Source organism: Coenobita brevimanus, chromosome 57, assembly GCF_032717465.1.
Source record: "Coenobita brevimanus isolate Jiangsu-jjx chromosome 57, ASM3271746v2, whole genome shotgun sequence".
Classification (NCBI taxonomy): Eukaryota; Metazoa; Arthropoda; class Malacostraca; order Decapoda; family Coenobitidae; genus Coenobita; species Coenobita brevimanus.
Window position 1 is genome coordinate 11,607,398 of NC_137010.1, and position 17,148 is coordinate 11,624,545.

General features: G+C 41.8%; 1 protein-coding gene across 1 annotated transcript in view; it reads left to right on the top strand.

Annotated features, from left to right (window-relative positions):
* LOC145401885 (kinesin-like protein KIF7) overlaps positions 1-17,148 on the top strand; it is a 291,971-nt gene that overhangs the window by 201,955 nt on the left and 72,868 nt on the right. Inside the window, exons 17-20 of the mRNA XM_080273993.1 lie at positions 675-922; positions 2,386-2,459; positions 3,509-3,651; positions 16,986-17,139. Coding sequence (XP_080130119.1) covers positions 675-922; positions 2,386-2,459; positions 3,509-3,651; positions 16,986-17,139 — 619 coding nt within the window. The remainder of the gene's footprint in view (positions 1-674; positions 923-2,385; positions 2,460-3,508; positions 3,652-16,985; positions 17,140-17,148) is intronic.

Below are 17,148 nucleotides of genomic sequence, written 5' to 3' on the forward strand. Positions count from 1 at the left end.
AATTCACCTGTTACCAGTGACCTGGCCAATAAAGACATTCAGGGCCAGAGTGATTCCTCAATCGATGACAATCTGGAGGACAAAGTTTACTGAGCATTAGAGGAAGAAACAGTCAGAAATGATGATCAGGTAATGTGGGAAAAAAAGGTCATGAATGGTGATGAGTTAGTGAGCGAAACAATGCTTATAATGCCTATATTACTGTTTGAAAACCAATATACTCTTGTACTACATATAAATTCGTACCAAGTAAATAAATAAATACTGTTTATGAGTGGATAAAATAGTTACCCTCCCATAGAACTCCTTTTCTTTGGTGCCTGCCTGTTAGAAAACCCAGTCAGGTAAGGAGGAACTCGTACCTGGATTGAGTATTTTAAACCTCAGGTGAGCGATTTCTCTATGAATTTTCAATGTTTCTCACCAAAAGCGGATGTTTGGGGGAAAAAAAAAAAAAAAAAAATGTCGGAACTGGGGCATACCACTGCCCAGAAAACGTCGGGATGGGGCAGGTTAAGGAAGCCATCATGGCTTATGAAGTGGATGAGGTTCAAAAGGCTTATATGCTGAAAACTGTGTTGAAGAATGCAGTGGGACCGTATGAAGAGCTAAGACAAGAGGATATACAGCAAAGCCACCAGACTCTACTCATCCGGTACTTTCATCCTCAACAGAGGCCAGAGCAACAAGAGCCAGAGGAAGATGCTGTCTGTGGGTTCCCTTGAATTTGAGGGGTTTGTGCAGCAGGTAGAAGAGTTGCAACAAAGGATTGTGGACGTACAGGATTTACCTTCTTCCTCGATGAGGACTCTATGGAGCTGGCGCAGCAAGAGGACCATGCTGGGGACCCTTAGGAGTCCTGCCCTCCCTCAGAACCCCACTCCCCCACCCCCCAGCAAGTCCACAACCTCTTCAGTTCAAGGTGAGAAATCCTCCAGTGTTTGTATGTAATGAAGACATTATTAGGTAGGTAAATGTCCTGAGAAAAATTTCTGAAAATTTCCCCAAAAGGTGAACTTGGGGCTGGCTTTTGGGTACCATGAAACCCTTTAACATGTAAACATATGGCCCTATAATGCAAAAATCTCATAAAGTGGAACCTTCTGGGTACAATATTGATGCGTTATGTGAGTGCTCACTTTATTGAAAACTCAGATTTCCCCACTGGGAAGAAAAAAGCCTGAGAAGTGTTTAACCCCCTTAGTCTGATGATTCATTTTGCTTTGTTTCATTTGTAAAGGCTCCAGCACTCTTGTATGCACAGGCCTTGATCACCTAATGGTGGCTGTCCACGCTGCTCAATCTGTAGCAGCATTTATGCAGTTCCATATCCTTGAGGTCACACTCTCTGATCTCCATTCAGGCCTTTCTTGGCCTGCCTCTTGCAACCCTGCCCCTGACATTCACACCACTGCATCCAGTTGTCATTCTCTATCCTCACCACATGCGTAGACCATCTCAATCTACCCCTTCTCATCAGAACACATAATGTACATACAGATCTCTTCCCTCCTCTCCATTCTTCTCCAAAATCATGTTATATACAGTCATCATCATCATCATCATATGGACCTCCTTTCCCGCCCTAGTGTAGGGTGAGGAGTAGCAGTGTCCAGACAGCCCAACTTTGCCCAGTCTAGTGGGGCACACTTCCATTCACTCATCATTCAAGCCCCTGGAATCCTGGCTTTATCGGATACGCCAAAAATATTCACCACGTTTTGTAGCTTCACATAAATGTATCTGATAGAGTCAATCTAGACGCTGCCACGTTAAAAAGGGGTGCCAAATCCCTGATCATTCACTTCCCCTCACAACATTCATCCAACCAGCTCGATCTCTTGTCATTTCCCGAGCCTCACCAACTTGCAAACCTCTTTTCCTCACATACTCATCCACCATATCTCTCCACCTTCTCTTTGGCCTATCTTGCCTCCTCCCTCCTTCAAATTTGCTCAGATATACCTTTTTCTCCACTCAATTGTTATCCATTCTCTCCACATGACCATAACATCTCAGTACACTCTCTTTGATTCTGATTTCCACCGACTTCCTCACTCCACATCTTTCACGAATCACATACAGTCAACTTACATATATCGCTGGTTTGTTAGTCGCGGTTTTCTAAATCTCGGTACTTTTCCAGTCAAACCGTGATCGCTTCGTACGTCACGGTAACCGGTTGATAGCCATGATCATTGTGGTCACTGTCCGAAATGACTCATTTCCGAGGAGTTTTCCAGGTCATGATGTTGTTTACGCTAGTTGCAGCTGGAAACTTATATCCAGGCATGACAAGTCAATCACAGCGCTTTCCATCCACACCTAGTGACAAGTGGCCATCCTGTTGTCCCTGCTATTACCACACTCGCCTTGTGCTGAGAGGCTGTAGTGTGCTCAAGCCTCAGAACCCCTCCCTCTCCCCCGTCCAGTTAAGCATTGTCATCAGTTGGAGTCAGGTAAGAACCTTACAATATTGTTCATTCTCAGTATATACAGTACATGTATTACATACTGTTTTGAAAGGGTGTTAATGTTGGTAAGTAACTAGTTGAGTGTAAGTGTGGTGGTAGGGGGCAACTTTGCTGAGAGGTTAGACTCATAAGTAATTTTCCCTATATGTCATTTATAATTCTCGGAATTTCTAAGTCACAGTAGGTATTAAGACTAAAATAACTGTGAATTACCCGAGTTGACTATATTATAACCTTGGTATGATATGCATTTCTTTATCATACAAGATCTGTATCGTACAAGATCTGCATGCTGTGTGAATGTGAGAAAGTGAGGTATGGAGGTTGATGAGGTTTGAGAACTGACAGGGGTTCAAGTTGGTTGGTTGAATATTGTATGATGGAGTGCATGGCAAGGGTTTGGCACCCCTCTCTTTTCCCTGGAGGTTATTGGAGTGACTCAGTCTGATGTGTGGAAGGTTATACCTGTGGGGTGGAATAGGAATCTGGAATGATGATTAACTGTGTGTGTGGCCCTTTTCATTGGGCATGCTATTGATTAATTCTTCTTTTTTGCATTTTCTCTTTTTTGTGTTGTTAATACTACCTCACCCAGTAATTGGTGGGAAATAATTGGAATAATGATGATGAAGATGAAGTTAGATATGTTTATATGTAATAAAGAAATGTAACTTGAAATTATATTGCAGGTACTAAGAGCCAGGAAAGAAAAAGAAAAGTGTTTGAGACTAGCTTTCAATCCATTGTTCTGAAACCCACATTGCTGCAGATCTTACACTTCTGAGATTTTTTTTTCTCAGCAACCTCACCAGCTGTTGGGAAGTAATTAGCTGGTTTGTTTGGCACTTTGTGTAGTTCCAATTCAAAGAAAATTTTATCATGAGTACCATATCCAACCACAATACCAGATTTCGAGGAAAGGAAGCATGGCATCATTTTGACTATCTGTGTACCCTTTTAGTCACTCATGTACTGTAAAGAGAGTGAGTTGATTTTAAGTCATACATTTACTGAAGCAGCTGTTCACCAAACAGGAGGCGCTTGAAGAAGGGGATGCTGGAGAAGCACGGAAACTGCCAGGAAATGCAGACTCACTCAAGAGGCAGATCTCACATTACCAAAAGAAACTGACAACTCTTGAAAAGGTGGCCCACATCTCACAGCAGGCGGACTCAAAGTAAGAGAGAGAGAAAATACACCTTTATTTGCATGGTTGCTCAGGAATGGTAAAATACCTGTGACAGTTGAATGACAAGAAATAATTCAAGCTTTTGTAACCTGTGTGTTAATAGATCCATCCATTCATCCAACATCCAGTGCATTATTACTTCATCAGTAGTCTGGTGACCTATTGTGGTGAGTAATCAACTGCTTGCTTCTGTACACATTACATGAGCAATAAATCCCAACTACCCCTTGAAAGTAGACCCTTATGAACCACCTCCATTTGGAGTATCGTAACTCACTAAACCACCAAGCATCTAAAAAAGTGTATGAGAACAGTGAGCAATTGCACCACATCAGTACACTGCACAAATGCCAAGCCTTGATCTTGTTGCATGCATCAGAAACTTAGAAAATATTGTAAAATATTAATTAACAATTGATGAGTGTGTGTAAACTAGTTCACCCTGTCAACAGGCTTTCTAACTTTCTTGTTTTTCACTTCTTATGCAGTACAGGTATCTGATTCTGCTAACCCTTTTGTAAGTTCATAAACTTCAGTATGATAATGACAGCAATGGAAGAATCTGGAGAACATGAGAGAGAGGTAAGGTAGTCAGGTGGTTGCATGCAGTAATTTAGGAAAGGAGAAAAGAATTTAATAAGGAAAGAAAACAGCAGAGGGATGGGAGGAAAAAGAGAATCTAGGATGGATTAAGAGTGTAGAAGGAGGAAGAGAAGTAGAAGAGTAATGAATTGATAAACGGAGGAAAAGGAAAATGCAGAAGAGAATTAGAAAAAGAAAGGAAACGAAGATGCAGAGAGAGACACACACACAAGGGTTTCCAGGATTCATAGTGATGTAGAGAAAGAAAGAGAGTAGAAGGAAGACAGGAAGATGAGGTCTTTTTTTTTTTTTTTTTTTTTTTTTTTTTACCAACCATTTGAAGGACAGGGGCAGGGTTTTGTGTAGTGCAGTGCAGGACCTTCATGTGCATGCATGATTAGTGCCAGCAGCCACAAGTGACTCAGTATCTGTCAGTCAGCCTGTGTTCACGGTTGTGCAGACTAAGCTCATCGCATTCCTGCTCTCGTCACGAGGACTGAAAAAGTTGAACAACGTTACAGCATAAAATTTTGCCAAAATCTAGGTGATACCCAAATTGAAACTATCAGGAAGATCCAGCAAGTTTTTGGGAATGAAACTGTGGGGGTATTGCAAATAAATAAGTGGTACAGTTGCTTCAAAAATGGCTGAATGTCTGTCGAGAGCAATCCACATCCTGGGAAGCCATCAACAAGCAAGAGTGACGAAAATGTGAAGAAAGTCTGCTATTTGGTCATGGGAAATTATCAGTCGATCGTCAGAGAAATTGCTGATAAAATTGGAATCAGTGATGGATCAGCACACAAAATTGTAATGGATGATGTGGACATGTGAAGAGTTGCTGCCAAGCTCATTCCAAAGCTCTTTTCACTTGAACAACAGGCATTGCGGATGAATATTGCTCAAAACATGCTGGAGTGTGCAAATCCCGATCCAGACTTTCTAAAGATTGTTATCACCGAAGAGGAGACTAGGGTGTATGGGTATGACCCAGAAACCAAAGCACAGTCATCTCAGTGGAAGCATGCAGAGTCGCTTCGGCCAAGAAAAGCACAAGTCCTCAGCAAGGTGAAAGGCATGTTGACAAGTTTTTTTTTACTACTCTGGTGTTGTGCTTCATGAATATGCACCAGAAGGTCAGACTGTCAACAGATATACTACCTTGATGTTTTCCGTCGTCTTTGTGATGCAGTTCGGCGAAAGAGACCAGACCTTTGGAAAGTGGCAGGTTTGAAGCTGCACCATGACAATGCCCCTGCCCAATCAACTGTACCATGACAATGCCCCTGCTGATTCTTCTTAACTGATTAAGGAATTTTTGGTCAAGCACAACATACTGCAGGTCTGGCAGGCTCCCTACTCACCAGACATGGCTCTGTGCTACTTTTGGTTATACTACCAAGCTCAGAGCTCCGCTAAAGGATTCCCAATTTGAGATGAGAGAAGAGATGATGACATTGTGATGAAGCACCTGCAGGAGATACTGAAAACCGACTTTGAAAAATGTTTCAGGCAGTGAAAAGAATCCTAGACTACGTGTGTCAAGTCAGAAGGGGCCTACTGTGAGGGGGATTTGTAAGCTTTACAGGTTAGCCATTTGTTTTTTTTAAATCTAAAGTCATATACTTTTAGAATAGACCACGTAAGATGAAAGAGAAGGAACTAAAAGCATTCAGAGAGCACCTACCTGCTTGAATGCCAGTAATTTTGAAAATTTACTGCAGTAGTTCCTCATTCCTACCAGGTGAATATTTTTGGTCACACATAGTGAGTCTGTTAATTCTATGGTCATAGTCTGCCTTGTTACAGAATCTGAGAGAGCACATACCGCCGCTGATGCCATTGATATTTATTAATTATTTCTGGATCTGGATCCACCGAAAAATTTAATAAACTTTTTCGTTACCCACAGCCCACCTATCCACTGGATATCATTTCAGTCCAATTTCAGATCATTGAGATATCTTTTCCACAAACAGCCAGACAAACAGATGACACAGATGAATAGATAACCTCCTCCAACTTTGTTGGTGGAGGTAATAATGGAGAGTGTTCCCTACATGCAAACAAGTGGGTTGGCAGAAGGGTAGTGCCCCTTCCCAGAAAACAACTAACCTAGAAAAAGTAAATGCCTCAGACCAGGACAAAGCAACAGGTGACGACCAAGGTCAGTACAAAGGAAATGGTACGGATTTCAACATGAAATGCAAGGGTTGCAAATGATGAGGTGAAAGAGACAGAGATGGTCCAGGTACTTAAGGGTGCAAAAGTGGGCATATGCGGGTTGACTGAGATTAAATGGAGGGGTGAGAGTGCGAGATAGTGGAGTATGGATGGGGTATATGTGCAGTAGTAGGTGAGAATGAGAGGACAAAAGAGGGTGTTTGTATTTTTGTGCGCAAAAGATGGAAGGAGAATATAAGAGAGTACGGATCATGTGGTTCAAGGATTGTGTGGGTAAGATTGAAAGTATGAATACAAATGCGGGCAATCGGATTTGTATATGTGCCAATGGAAGACTGTGCAAGCAGAGTGAAAAAAAAAGAGTTCTGGGCAAGTGTGGAAGTGTGCATGGAAAAGTTTGATTGGAGATATGAATGGGAAAGTAGGGAATGTGAAGGTGGATGGAGTAGTAGCCCAAGAGCATTAACCCCTAACCGCCAGCTGACCTGTATAGCCGTTACGATTTTGGACATGGAGCAATGCCAGTTGACGTGTATGACTGCAGGCATCTTCCCACCCTTTGAACTTTAATTTATCCTTTCTCATTGATGAGACCGCCTGGAGATGTGAGGATACTTTCATTTGAAAGAGGAAGAGTTGGTTGCAAGGAGAGTGGAAAGGTTACAAGAGGATGAGAAAAAGGCAGAGTATAAGAGAGAAGTGGAGGAACGATTGGGCAAATATGAATTGGAGCAGATGGGGGACGTGGAAGGTGCGTGCAGGATATTTACAGAAGAAATATGTGCAGCATGAGATGTGGTGTGTGGGAAGAAGAGAAGACGGAGGGGGGTGCAAGGAACAGCATGGTGGACTGAAGATGTGAGACAGGCTGTGCCACAAAAGAAGAAAGCATACAATGAATGGATGAGAAATAGGGGTGTGGAAGAAGTTGAGAGGTGGAAGAGAGAGTCATATGTAGAAAGAAAAAGAGAGGTGAAAAGATTAGTAAGAGAGAGTAAGAAGAAAGTGGATGAGGAATTTGGAAGGAATTTGAGTGTAAAGTGGAGGGACTGTAAGAAAATGTTCTGGAAAGAGGTGAAGAGAGTAAGACAGGGTGGAAGTGAGGTTAGCAGGGGAGTGAAAGATAAAAATGGTAGATTACTAGCGAGAAGGGAGAAAAAGTGAGCAGATGGAGAGAACACTTTAAGGATGGACGTAATGCAAGTATAAGTGGCAGGGGAATGGCTGGAAGAAGGAGGGAGGTGAGAAGACAGGAAGAAATCAGTAGGATAGAAGTTGTGGAAGCAATGAAGAAAGTTAAATTGAGGAAAGCCCCAGGAATTGATGGAGTGTGTGGTGAAATGCTGACATATGGGGGAGAGATAGTAGTAGAATGGATGTGGAAGATGTGCAGATTGGCCTGGGAGGAAGGTTGAGTCCTGGAGGATTGGAAGTCAGGGATAATTATTCCCTTGTACAAAGGAAAAGGGGAAAAAGAAGTGTGTGGTAATCATACGGGCATTTGTCTTCTTAGTATAATAGGAAAAGTGTATGGTAGGATACTTATTGACAGAGTTAGAGAAAGAACAGAGGAATTAGTTGGAGAAGAACAGGGAGGCTTTAGGAAGGGAAGAGGTTGTGTAGATCAGATATTCATACTTAGATCTTTAGTGGAAAAGTTTTAGAGAAGGGAAAGAAGTTGTATGCGGCTTTCATGATGGGAAGTTGTTGAATGCTGTGAAGAGTATGTAAGATGGTGCTAAGGCTACAGTGCATGTGGTTGGTGAACTAAGTGAATTTTTCTCTTTGAAGGTTGGGTTGAAACAGGGATGTGTCATGTCTCCATGGTTGTTCAATCTGTACATGGATGGAGTAATAAAAGAGGTACAAGGTAGGGTAGTGGATGTTGGAGTGACCCTAGTGAGAGAGGATAGTGTTTGGAAACTCCCTGTACTGTTGTTTGCAGATGATACTGTGCTGTTGAGTGAAGACGAAGGGGAGCTGCAAAGCTTGGTGGATGAGTTTGAGAGAGTGTGTAAGAAACGGAATCTTAAGGTGAATGTAGGGAAGAGTAAAGTGATGGTCTTTGAGAGAGGTGAAGTCAGTGAATGTACAGCGAGGGTGGATGGTGAGGAATTGGAAAATGTGAGTACATTTAAGTACTTGGGTAGTGTGATGCGTAAGGATGGAAGTTTGGAGGGTGAAGTGCTTGAAAGGGTACAGCAGGGAAGAAAGGTTGCTGGTTCTTTGAAAGCAGTGATAAGAAACAGGGAAGTGAGCATGGAAGTGAAAAAGTTACTACATGACAGTATTGTGATACCAACTCTAACGTATGGAAGTGAAGCTTGGACGTTGTTGGAAGGACACAAGTCAAGAGTGAGAGCAGTGGAAATGAGTTATTTAAGAAGAGCCTGTGGAGTCACATGGAGAGACAGGCTGACGAATGAGGATATAAAGGAGCGTTGTGGTGTGGATGTGGATGTGATAGGAAGCGTTATGAGGAACATACTGAGGTGGTTTGGCCATGTGGAGAGGATGGAGGGTGAAAGACTGACGAAGAGAGTGTATGTGAGTGAGGTGGAGGGGGGAAGAGGGAGGGGGAGGCCGAGGATGAGATGGAGGGATGGGGTGGAGAGGTATATGAGAGAGGGGGGTGTGAGTTGGGAGCAGGGCAGTGAAATGGCGGGGAACAGGGCGACATGGAGGCGATTTGTTTGTGGCCACCCCAAACAGGATTGAGGCGTCTGGCAATAGATAGATAGATGTTATAGTTTGGCAGATATTGGGGTTAGAAGAAAGGGTATTTTTTACCTTCACGGATGTCCCCTGTAGGGAGGAGTGTGGAACATTGGGAAACCCCTGGCATGTAGGGGTTAAGGATACAGCTGGAAAAAAAAATTGAGAAAACTTATTTTTTCAGGAAAGCTACATAAAAGCCTCCTAAGTAAAAATCTACAAACGTTCTAAACATTCCACATAAGCTAACCATGTGGGATGAAAAATTCAAGATGGCCACCATTGGCATCAGATGCATATATAGCTCAGTGACTAAAATTCATATTTGGTCATGTAATACCATCTGTTATGGGTTTTAAGGAGTGATAAATCCACTTCTGCCATTATTCTAAGAATTCTTTGTCACTGACGTACATAGAGAACGTGCACCAAATGCAAAAAAATGGAAATTTGTATTGATAATTTTGCTATGAATTTATAAACTAGAGTATACTTCATCAGATGTTTTTATATTTCAGGCTGGATATAGATTGAAGTGTAGGCTAGAGACAGAAGTACAGAGATGGATGGAAGACAGTGTGAATGGAATGAGATGGCAGCACAAGAACAGTGTGATATTTGATTTTTTTGATAAACCAATCACCTCTGATCGAAGTACCATCACAGAAAGATGCTTACGTAGCATATTGAATGTTAGTGCTGATCTGAGGGATGGACTTGATCGATCTATCTATCTATCTATCTATCTATCTATTGCCAGACGCCTTCATCCCGTAAGGGGTGGCCACAAACAGATCGCCTCCACGTCGCTCTGTTCCACACCATTTCACTTCCCTGCTCCCAACTCACACCCCCCTCTCTCATATACCTCTCCACTCCATCCCTCCATTTCATCCTTGGCCTCCCCCTCTCTCTCCCCCCCTCCACCTCACTCACATACACTCTCCTCATCAGTCTCTCACCCTCGATCCTCTCCACATGGCCAAACCACCTCAATGTGTTCTTCCTAATGCTTCCTATCACATCCACACCACAATGCTCCTTTATATCCTTATATCCACATGCTCCTCTTAAATAACTCATTTCCACTGCCCTCACTCTTGACTTGTGTCCTTCCAACAACGTCCAAGCTTCACTCCCATACATTAGAGTTGGTATCACAATGCTGTCATGTAGTAACTTTTTCACTTCCATGCTCACTTCCCCGTTTATTATCACTGCTTTCAAGGAACCAGCAACCTTTCTTCCTTGTTTTACCCTTTCAAGCACTTCACCCTCCAAACTTCCATCCTTACTCATCACACTCCCCAAGTACTTAAACCTACTGTACTCACATTTTCCATTTCCTCACCATCCAACCTCACTGTACATCACTGACTTCACCTCTCTCAAAGACCATCACTTTACTCTTCCCTACATTCACCTTTAGATTCAGTTTCTTACACACTCTCCCAAACTCATCCACCAAGCCTTGCAGCTTCCCTTCATCTTCACTTAACAACACAGTATCATCTGCAAACAACAGTACAGGGAGTTTCCAAACACTGCCCTCTCTCACTTGGGCCACTCCAACATCCACTTCCCTACCTTGTATCTCTTTTATTACCTCATCCATGTACAGATTGAACAACCATGGAGACATGACACATCCCTGTTTCAATCCATTCTTCAAAGAGAAAAATTCACTCAGTTCACCATCCACACGCACTGCAGCCTTAGCACCATCTTACATACTCTTCACAGCATTCATCAACTTCCCATCTACTCTATATATTCTTAATACTTTCCACAATCCTTGTTTATCCACTCTATCATATGCTTTCTCCTAATCCATGATAGCTGCATACAACTTCTTTCCCTTCTCTAGACACTTTTCCACTAAAGATCTAAGAATGAATATCTGATCTACACAACCTCTTCCCTTCCTAAAGCCTCCCTGTTCTTCTCCAACTAATTCCTCTGTTATTTTCCTAACTCTGTCAATAAGTATCCTACCATACACTTTTCCTATTACACTAAGTAGACAAATGCCCCTATGATGGACTTGTTGAAAATCTATTATCTAAAATGTTGCCAGTTCAGGCTCATAAATAGTGCAAAGAACATTACATCATGCCATCATTCATAAAAAAGTGAAAAATGGAGTCAGAAGAATCGGAGAGACAAGTGCATAAGAAAAATCACCTATCTTTAAAATCAAAGGAGACTGTCTGTACTGTAGGAAATATGTGGACTACAGTAAGATCGCCAAACAACCAAAAGACCAAATTGAGGCGTCTCGTGAAGCAGCAACAATTGAACTATTATCATCTGTTGCAGCCAAGGCGATGGAGCGAGCTGATAGCTGGGGAAATTCTGTATATACACACATTCAAAATGTTGATGATCCTGTGGCAGCTGAGTCCAAGTTCCACTATGATTGTCAAATCTGTTTTCATGATGGGCGATTGCTTCAGAGGAAACCAAGGAGGATGCCTCCAGGGTCAGTTGACACCAGAAAACACACAGACCTCCAGGAATCCACGATTGTGTGTAATAACAGACACTTTCTCACCTTTGGAATTACCTATGACACCATTCACCATTTGCTTATACAGGTGAATACCATGAGAGACTGGTCTGCGTTGATACCGGTACTGAAGTCGTGTCATTTATTCGTGCTAATGCTGATTGTGCAGTCGAATCAGGTGAGAAGGCAGCAGCACATATCACTGGCCTGAACAACATTGATGTTAAGCTCAGAAGAAGTGACAAGGTTATATCTGTTGGTGCTGCAACCTGTACTGCCACTGTCCGTGGCAAAGATGTTGAGGTTGACCCCACACTACTCTTTATGCGGGTCACATGAGTGATAAAGAACCAATCAGCTATGGAGAATCACCTTAAACATGAGTTTAGCAAACAGCCACCAGCACTATTCATTAAGGGTAAAATGCTCAAAAACAACAAAAGTGGTCTTGCCAGAGTGCTGAAAGCTCCATTTGTCCCAATATCCACTGAAGCTCTTAAGAACCCATAGTATGTGGCAGATGGAGGACATTTGCTACAAAATGTGATATGGCCAGTGGACAGCACGTATGGTGATGTGTGTGACAGCTATGTGAATCGCATTATCAATAACATTGGCAAAGAATGCACTCTCTGCTTTGATAGCTGCACAAATCTTACCCTGTCAACCAACTTAGCTGAAAAGAACTGTCGCACTGGTCCAAATGCCTCTTCAGACATAGCGTTTGATTTCAGCACATCAGTCACAGGCAACCAGTGCTTCTTTTTAGCAACAAGTCACAGTTAATCAGTAGGCTGAAGGACTAGCTTACATCTAAAGGAATTGCTTGCTGTCAAAGTCAGGCTGATTCAGACTACTTAATAAGTAGCTCAGCATTGACATATCGCAAGACCTGTTGTACTTGTGGTAGAAGATACAGATCTGCTTGTTATGTTTGTTAATAGGGCCACAGTAGACAGTATCTATATGCAGTATGCAATAGCCTTTGTTCATAGCATACACAGCATCCAGCAGGCAGTGCATCCACACACCTGACAGCACATATTGATGGCACACACTATCACCGGATGTGATACAGTCTCTGCCTTATATGGCATTGGCAAAAAGAAAGCCATGACAGTCTTGGAAAACAAGGATTGGGGGACGTTGGATGTGTTTAGAAAGAGCCATGAAGAAGTACCATAGCCAGAGTAGGGGAAATATTTTTAACTGAAGTTATATAATGCCAATCTGACATGTACAACACTTGATAAGCTGAGATTTGTGCGGTACATGCAGAGGATGAGCAAAGCATCCAGCAGCTTCCAACTTCAAAGCCTACCTTCCACATTCCCTGCTGCAAAGTACTACTCATATCAAGCCTACCTTGCAGTTCAGGAGTGGTTGGGTAATGTTGAGAATCTAAGGGCCGTAGTCTTAAACTGTGGGCAGGCATTCACCTTGCCCTGTCCTTATCTTTTGGTAATCTTAATGCACTAAAGGGAGAGCGTTTGCCTGCGAATGGGAGGGGATTGCTGTAGCACAGTATTGGAATCCACAGCGAGTCTCATAGCACCCCTTCACATGCCCCTTCATCACGATATAGTGGCCTTATGCAAAGAAAACGAGAATTTGTAAGACCATATGATGTGTGTGATGAGAATTTTAATTTAATTATAAAAATGTCATGTAAAAAAAAATAAGCGTTTAATTTTATCATGTTAGAAGACATTGTCACTTCTCCGGAGATGGTTAATTTACAACGAGACTAAAACAGAGGTGAGAAGTAAATGCAGGCAACATGTGGACCTAGGTGTACACCGTGGGTGAATGTAGTGCAACATGCGGACGTAGGTGTACATTGTGGGTAGATAATTTACTGTATGCATACTCTTAAACAGAGTATTCAAGAACAAATGCTAGTCTTTTATGATAAAAGAGGTAAGAATTGCCAGCAAGAAGAGATTATACTGTATATTCAAGGAATCTTTGGGTCAAGGTAAACTACCTGGTATTTGGAAGAAAGCAAACATTGTTCCCTTATTCAAAAAGGGAAATAGACAAAATCTACTCATCTACCAACCAGTATCACTAATCAGTGTTATAAGTAAGATACTGGAAAAGCTGATAAGAAAAGTTTGGGTAAACCATATAGAAGAACACAATATGATAACAGAAAGGCAGTTTGGCTTTAGAAAAGGAAGATCATGTGTTAGTACTCTATTAAGCTACTATTACAGAGTTGCAGAAACATTACAGAAAAGAGAAGGGTGGGTGGACAGTATCTATCTAGATTTCAAGAAAGCATTTGACAGAGTGCCGCACCAAAGACTTTTATGGACACTGTACCATTAAGGAGGAATCCAAGGCAATCTGTACTATTGGATGCAAGATTTTCTCAGAAAATGGGAAATGAGAACAGTACTAAGAGGAAATTGCTCACCATGAAAGGAAGTAACTAGCAGAGTTCCACAGGGCTCAGTGCTGGCATGAATTATGTTTTCAGTGTATATAAATGATATAGATAGTAACATTGGAAATGAAAGCTGTCCAAATATGTTTCCTGATAATGCAAAAATACAAAGGAGAATTACTAAGACAGAGTCTTGTAAAGAGCTACAAGAAGAATTAAATGAACTTCTTGAATGGAGTAATACATGGCAAATAGTATTCAATCTGAACAAGTGTCATGTATCAGAGAAATTACCAATATGCCGGGAATTGAACCCGGGACTCTCAGGTGAGAGCCAGGCAGCATACCACTACACCACGACCAGGTAAAAGTTAACTCAAGTTGTCACAATCTTGTAACCAACGTCCCTCCGCCTCCCACTGTGGGCTTGAAGAAGGTGAGTTAACCCCCTGGCACTCGGGCAAGTAGATGCTTTTAATCTATCCCAAGCACTTACGGCAAGTCAGAATGAAGAGAGAACCTGTATTTTTACACAGGAAAAATCATCAGAGAAATTACCAATATGCCGGGAATCGAACCCGGGACTCTCAGGTGAGAGCCAGGCAGCATACCACTACACCATGACCAGGTAAAAGTTAACTCACGTTGTCACAATCTTGTAACTAACGTCCCTCCGCCCCCCACTGTGGGCCTGAAGAGGGTAAGTTAACCCCCTGGCACTCGGGCAAGTAGATTCTTTTAATCTATCCCAAGCACTTACGGCAAGTCAGAATGACTCTTCATTCTGACTTGCCGTAAGGAAAACTATCTGCTATTTGGAAGAAAGCAAACATTGTGCTCCTTTTCAGGATAGGAAATAGACAAAATCCACTTAACTACCGACCAGTATCACTGGCCAACATCGTAAACAAGATGTTAGAAATACTGATATGAAATATTTGGGTAAATTGCCTGGAAAAACACAGTATGAAAACAGAAAGACAATTTGGTTTTGGAAAGGAAAAATCATGCGTTACTATCCTATTAACCCCCTTGTGCACCGTAAGTTTTCTGTAAGTGTGTGTGACAAGATCAGAGAAACTGCCACGAGAGCAGGCTGGACTTGCGCACAAAGGAAAACATTCCGATGTATTTTATTTGCCCCAGAAATTGGCTATAATGGTATACAGTAAATTGTATAGCATCATCTTCCCTGATGTTTATACTATACTATAAGCTAATAAAAACACAAAATTGATAAGTAAAAGTACTGTGAAAGTACCCAAATGAGGTGAGAATACTGTTGTTCAACAGTGAAAAGAACTGCTCTACACTGTAGCACAAAATTTTGCCCACATGATGCAAGAACTAAGCTTATGTCTAGCTGCAGAATTTCATGAGCTGTACTAAAAACCAAGAGAATGCCGAGTATTTGAGAGTGTTGGCTTGGAAATAGACACCCTCCCCTATGAGGCACCAAATAGTGATGCATTTCATGCTAAAACATAATTTTTGGTGAATATTTTTGTCCAGAATTGCCTAATTGGCATCTCTTCAGATCGCCACTGCAAGTGCGTCATAATGTGTCATCGGTTCCTCTTCAGACTAACACCGTTTTGACTCATTCTGAGTCATGGTGCGTGAAGGGGTTAAGTTACTATGATAGAGATACAGAAATAATACAGAAAAGAGCTGGCTGGGTAGACAGCATAATATTGAGATTTCAAGAAGGCATTTCACAGAGCACCACATAAAAGACTTTTTTGGAAACTGTACCATCAGGCAGGAATTCGAAGTAATCTGTACGATTGGGTGCAGGATTTTCTCAGTAAAAGGGAAATGAAAACAGTGCCAAGGGGAAATTACTCATCATGGGGAGAAGTGACAAGTGGACTTCCACAGGGCTTGGTGCTGGCACAAATTATGTTTTTAGTATATATACTCGTAGCTGACATAGACAGTAACATTGGAAATGGAAGTTACTTAAAAATGTTTGCTGATGATGTAAAATACAAAGGGAAGTTACAAACACAGACTCCTGCATAGAGCTACAAGAGGAATTAAATAAGCTTCATGAATGAAGCAGTAGATGGCAAATGGAATTCAGTGTTTACAAATGTCATGCAATAAAATTTGTTAAAAGTGAAAAAAGCCCAGACTGGAACTATAACTTAGGAAGTTCAACCCTTCACACATCAGAAAGGGAAAAGGATTTAGGAGTGATTATCAATAACAGACTATCACTGGCTGACCACATGAATGAAAAAGTAAGGAGCATGTACACACTGCTTGCTAATATGAGGGTAGCATTCACATATATAAATGATGACATGCTGAGAAAGATAATAACATCATTCGTCAGACCAACTCTGGAGTATGCATCAGTAGACTGGAATCCGCATCTCAAAAAACACGTAGATAAGATTGAAAAGATGCAAAGGGCTGCTACAAGATGAGCATCAAGTTTATGGAACCTAAGCTGTGAAGAAAGACTTGAAAAATTAAACCCACCAACATCACAGGAGAGAATGAAAAGAGGAAATATGATTATGTTATATAAATGCATCGCAGGAAAAGTGACAATAGACATAAAATGAGTATATAATCTATGGGGAAGCAACATTAAGAGGACACTGCAGAAAACCGTACAAAAAGAGAGGTGAGAAAGACATGAGGAAATCCTGTTTCACAAACAGAGCAGTTGATCAGTGGATTGCACTACTGAATGAAATAGTGCGCCAAAACAATAAATTTAAAGACATGTATGATAAAAAAGGTTCAAAACACTGGACAGTACAAGCTTGACACATTTCTGTATAGATTCAATTAGTTGAGATTAGGTAAGAACACACACACACACTACTAAACCTACTAAACCAGTCTTTCTTCCCCCAGTCAGAGTGAGTGAGCTTTAGTGCAGCATGCAGTCATTAAACTGACTGACTGACTTCTCCTAATCAGAGTGAGTGAGCTTGAGTGCAGTGTGCGGTCTTTGCGCCGGCAGCAGGAGGCGTTACAGGCCCGTCTGAAGGAGGAGGCACAGAGGAAGGAGGAACTTGAGCAACGTATTGCCGCCGACCAGAAGAGAATCAGAGAGCTGGAAATACGACTGAAGGTACCTGGG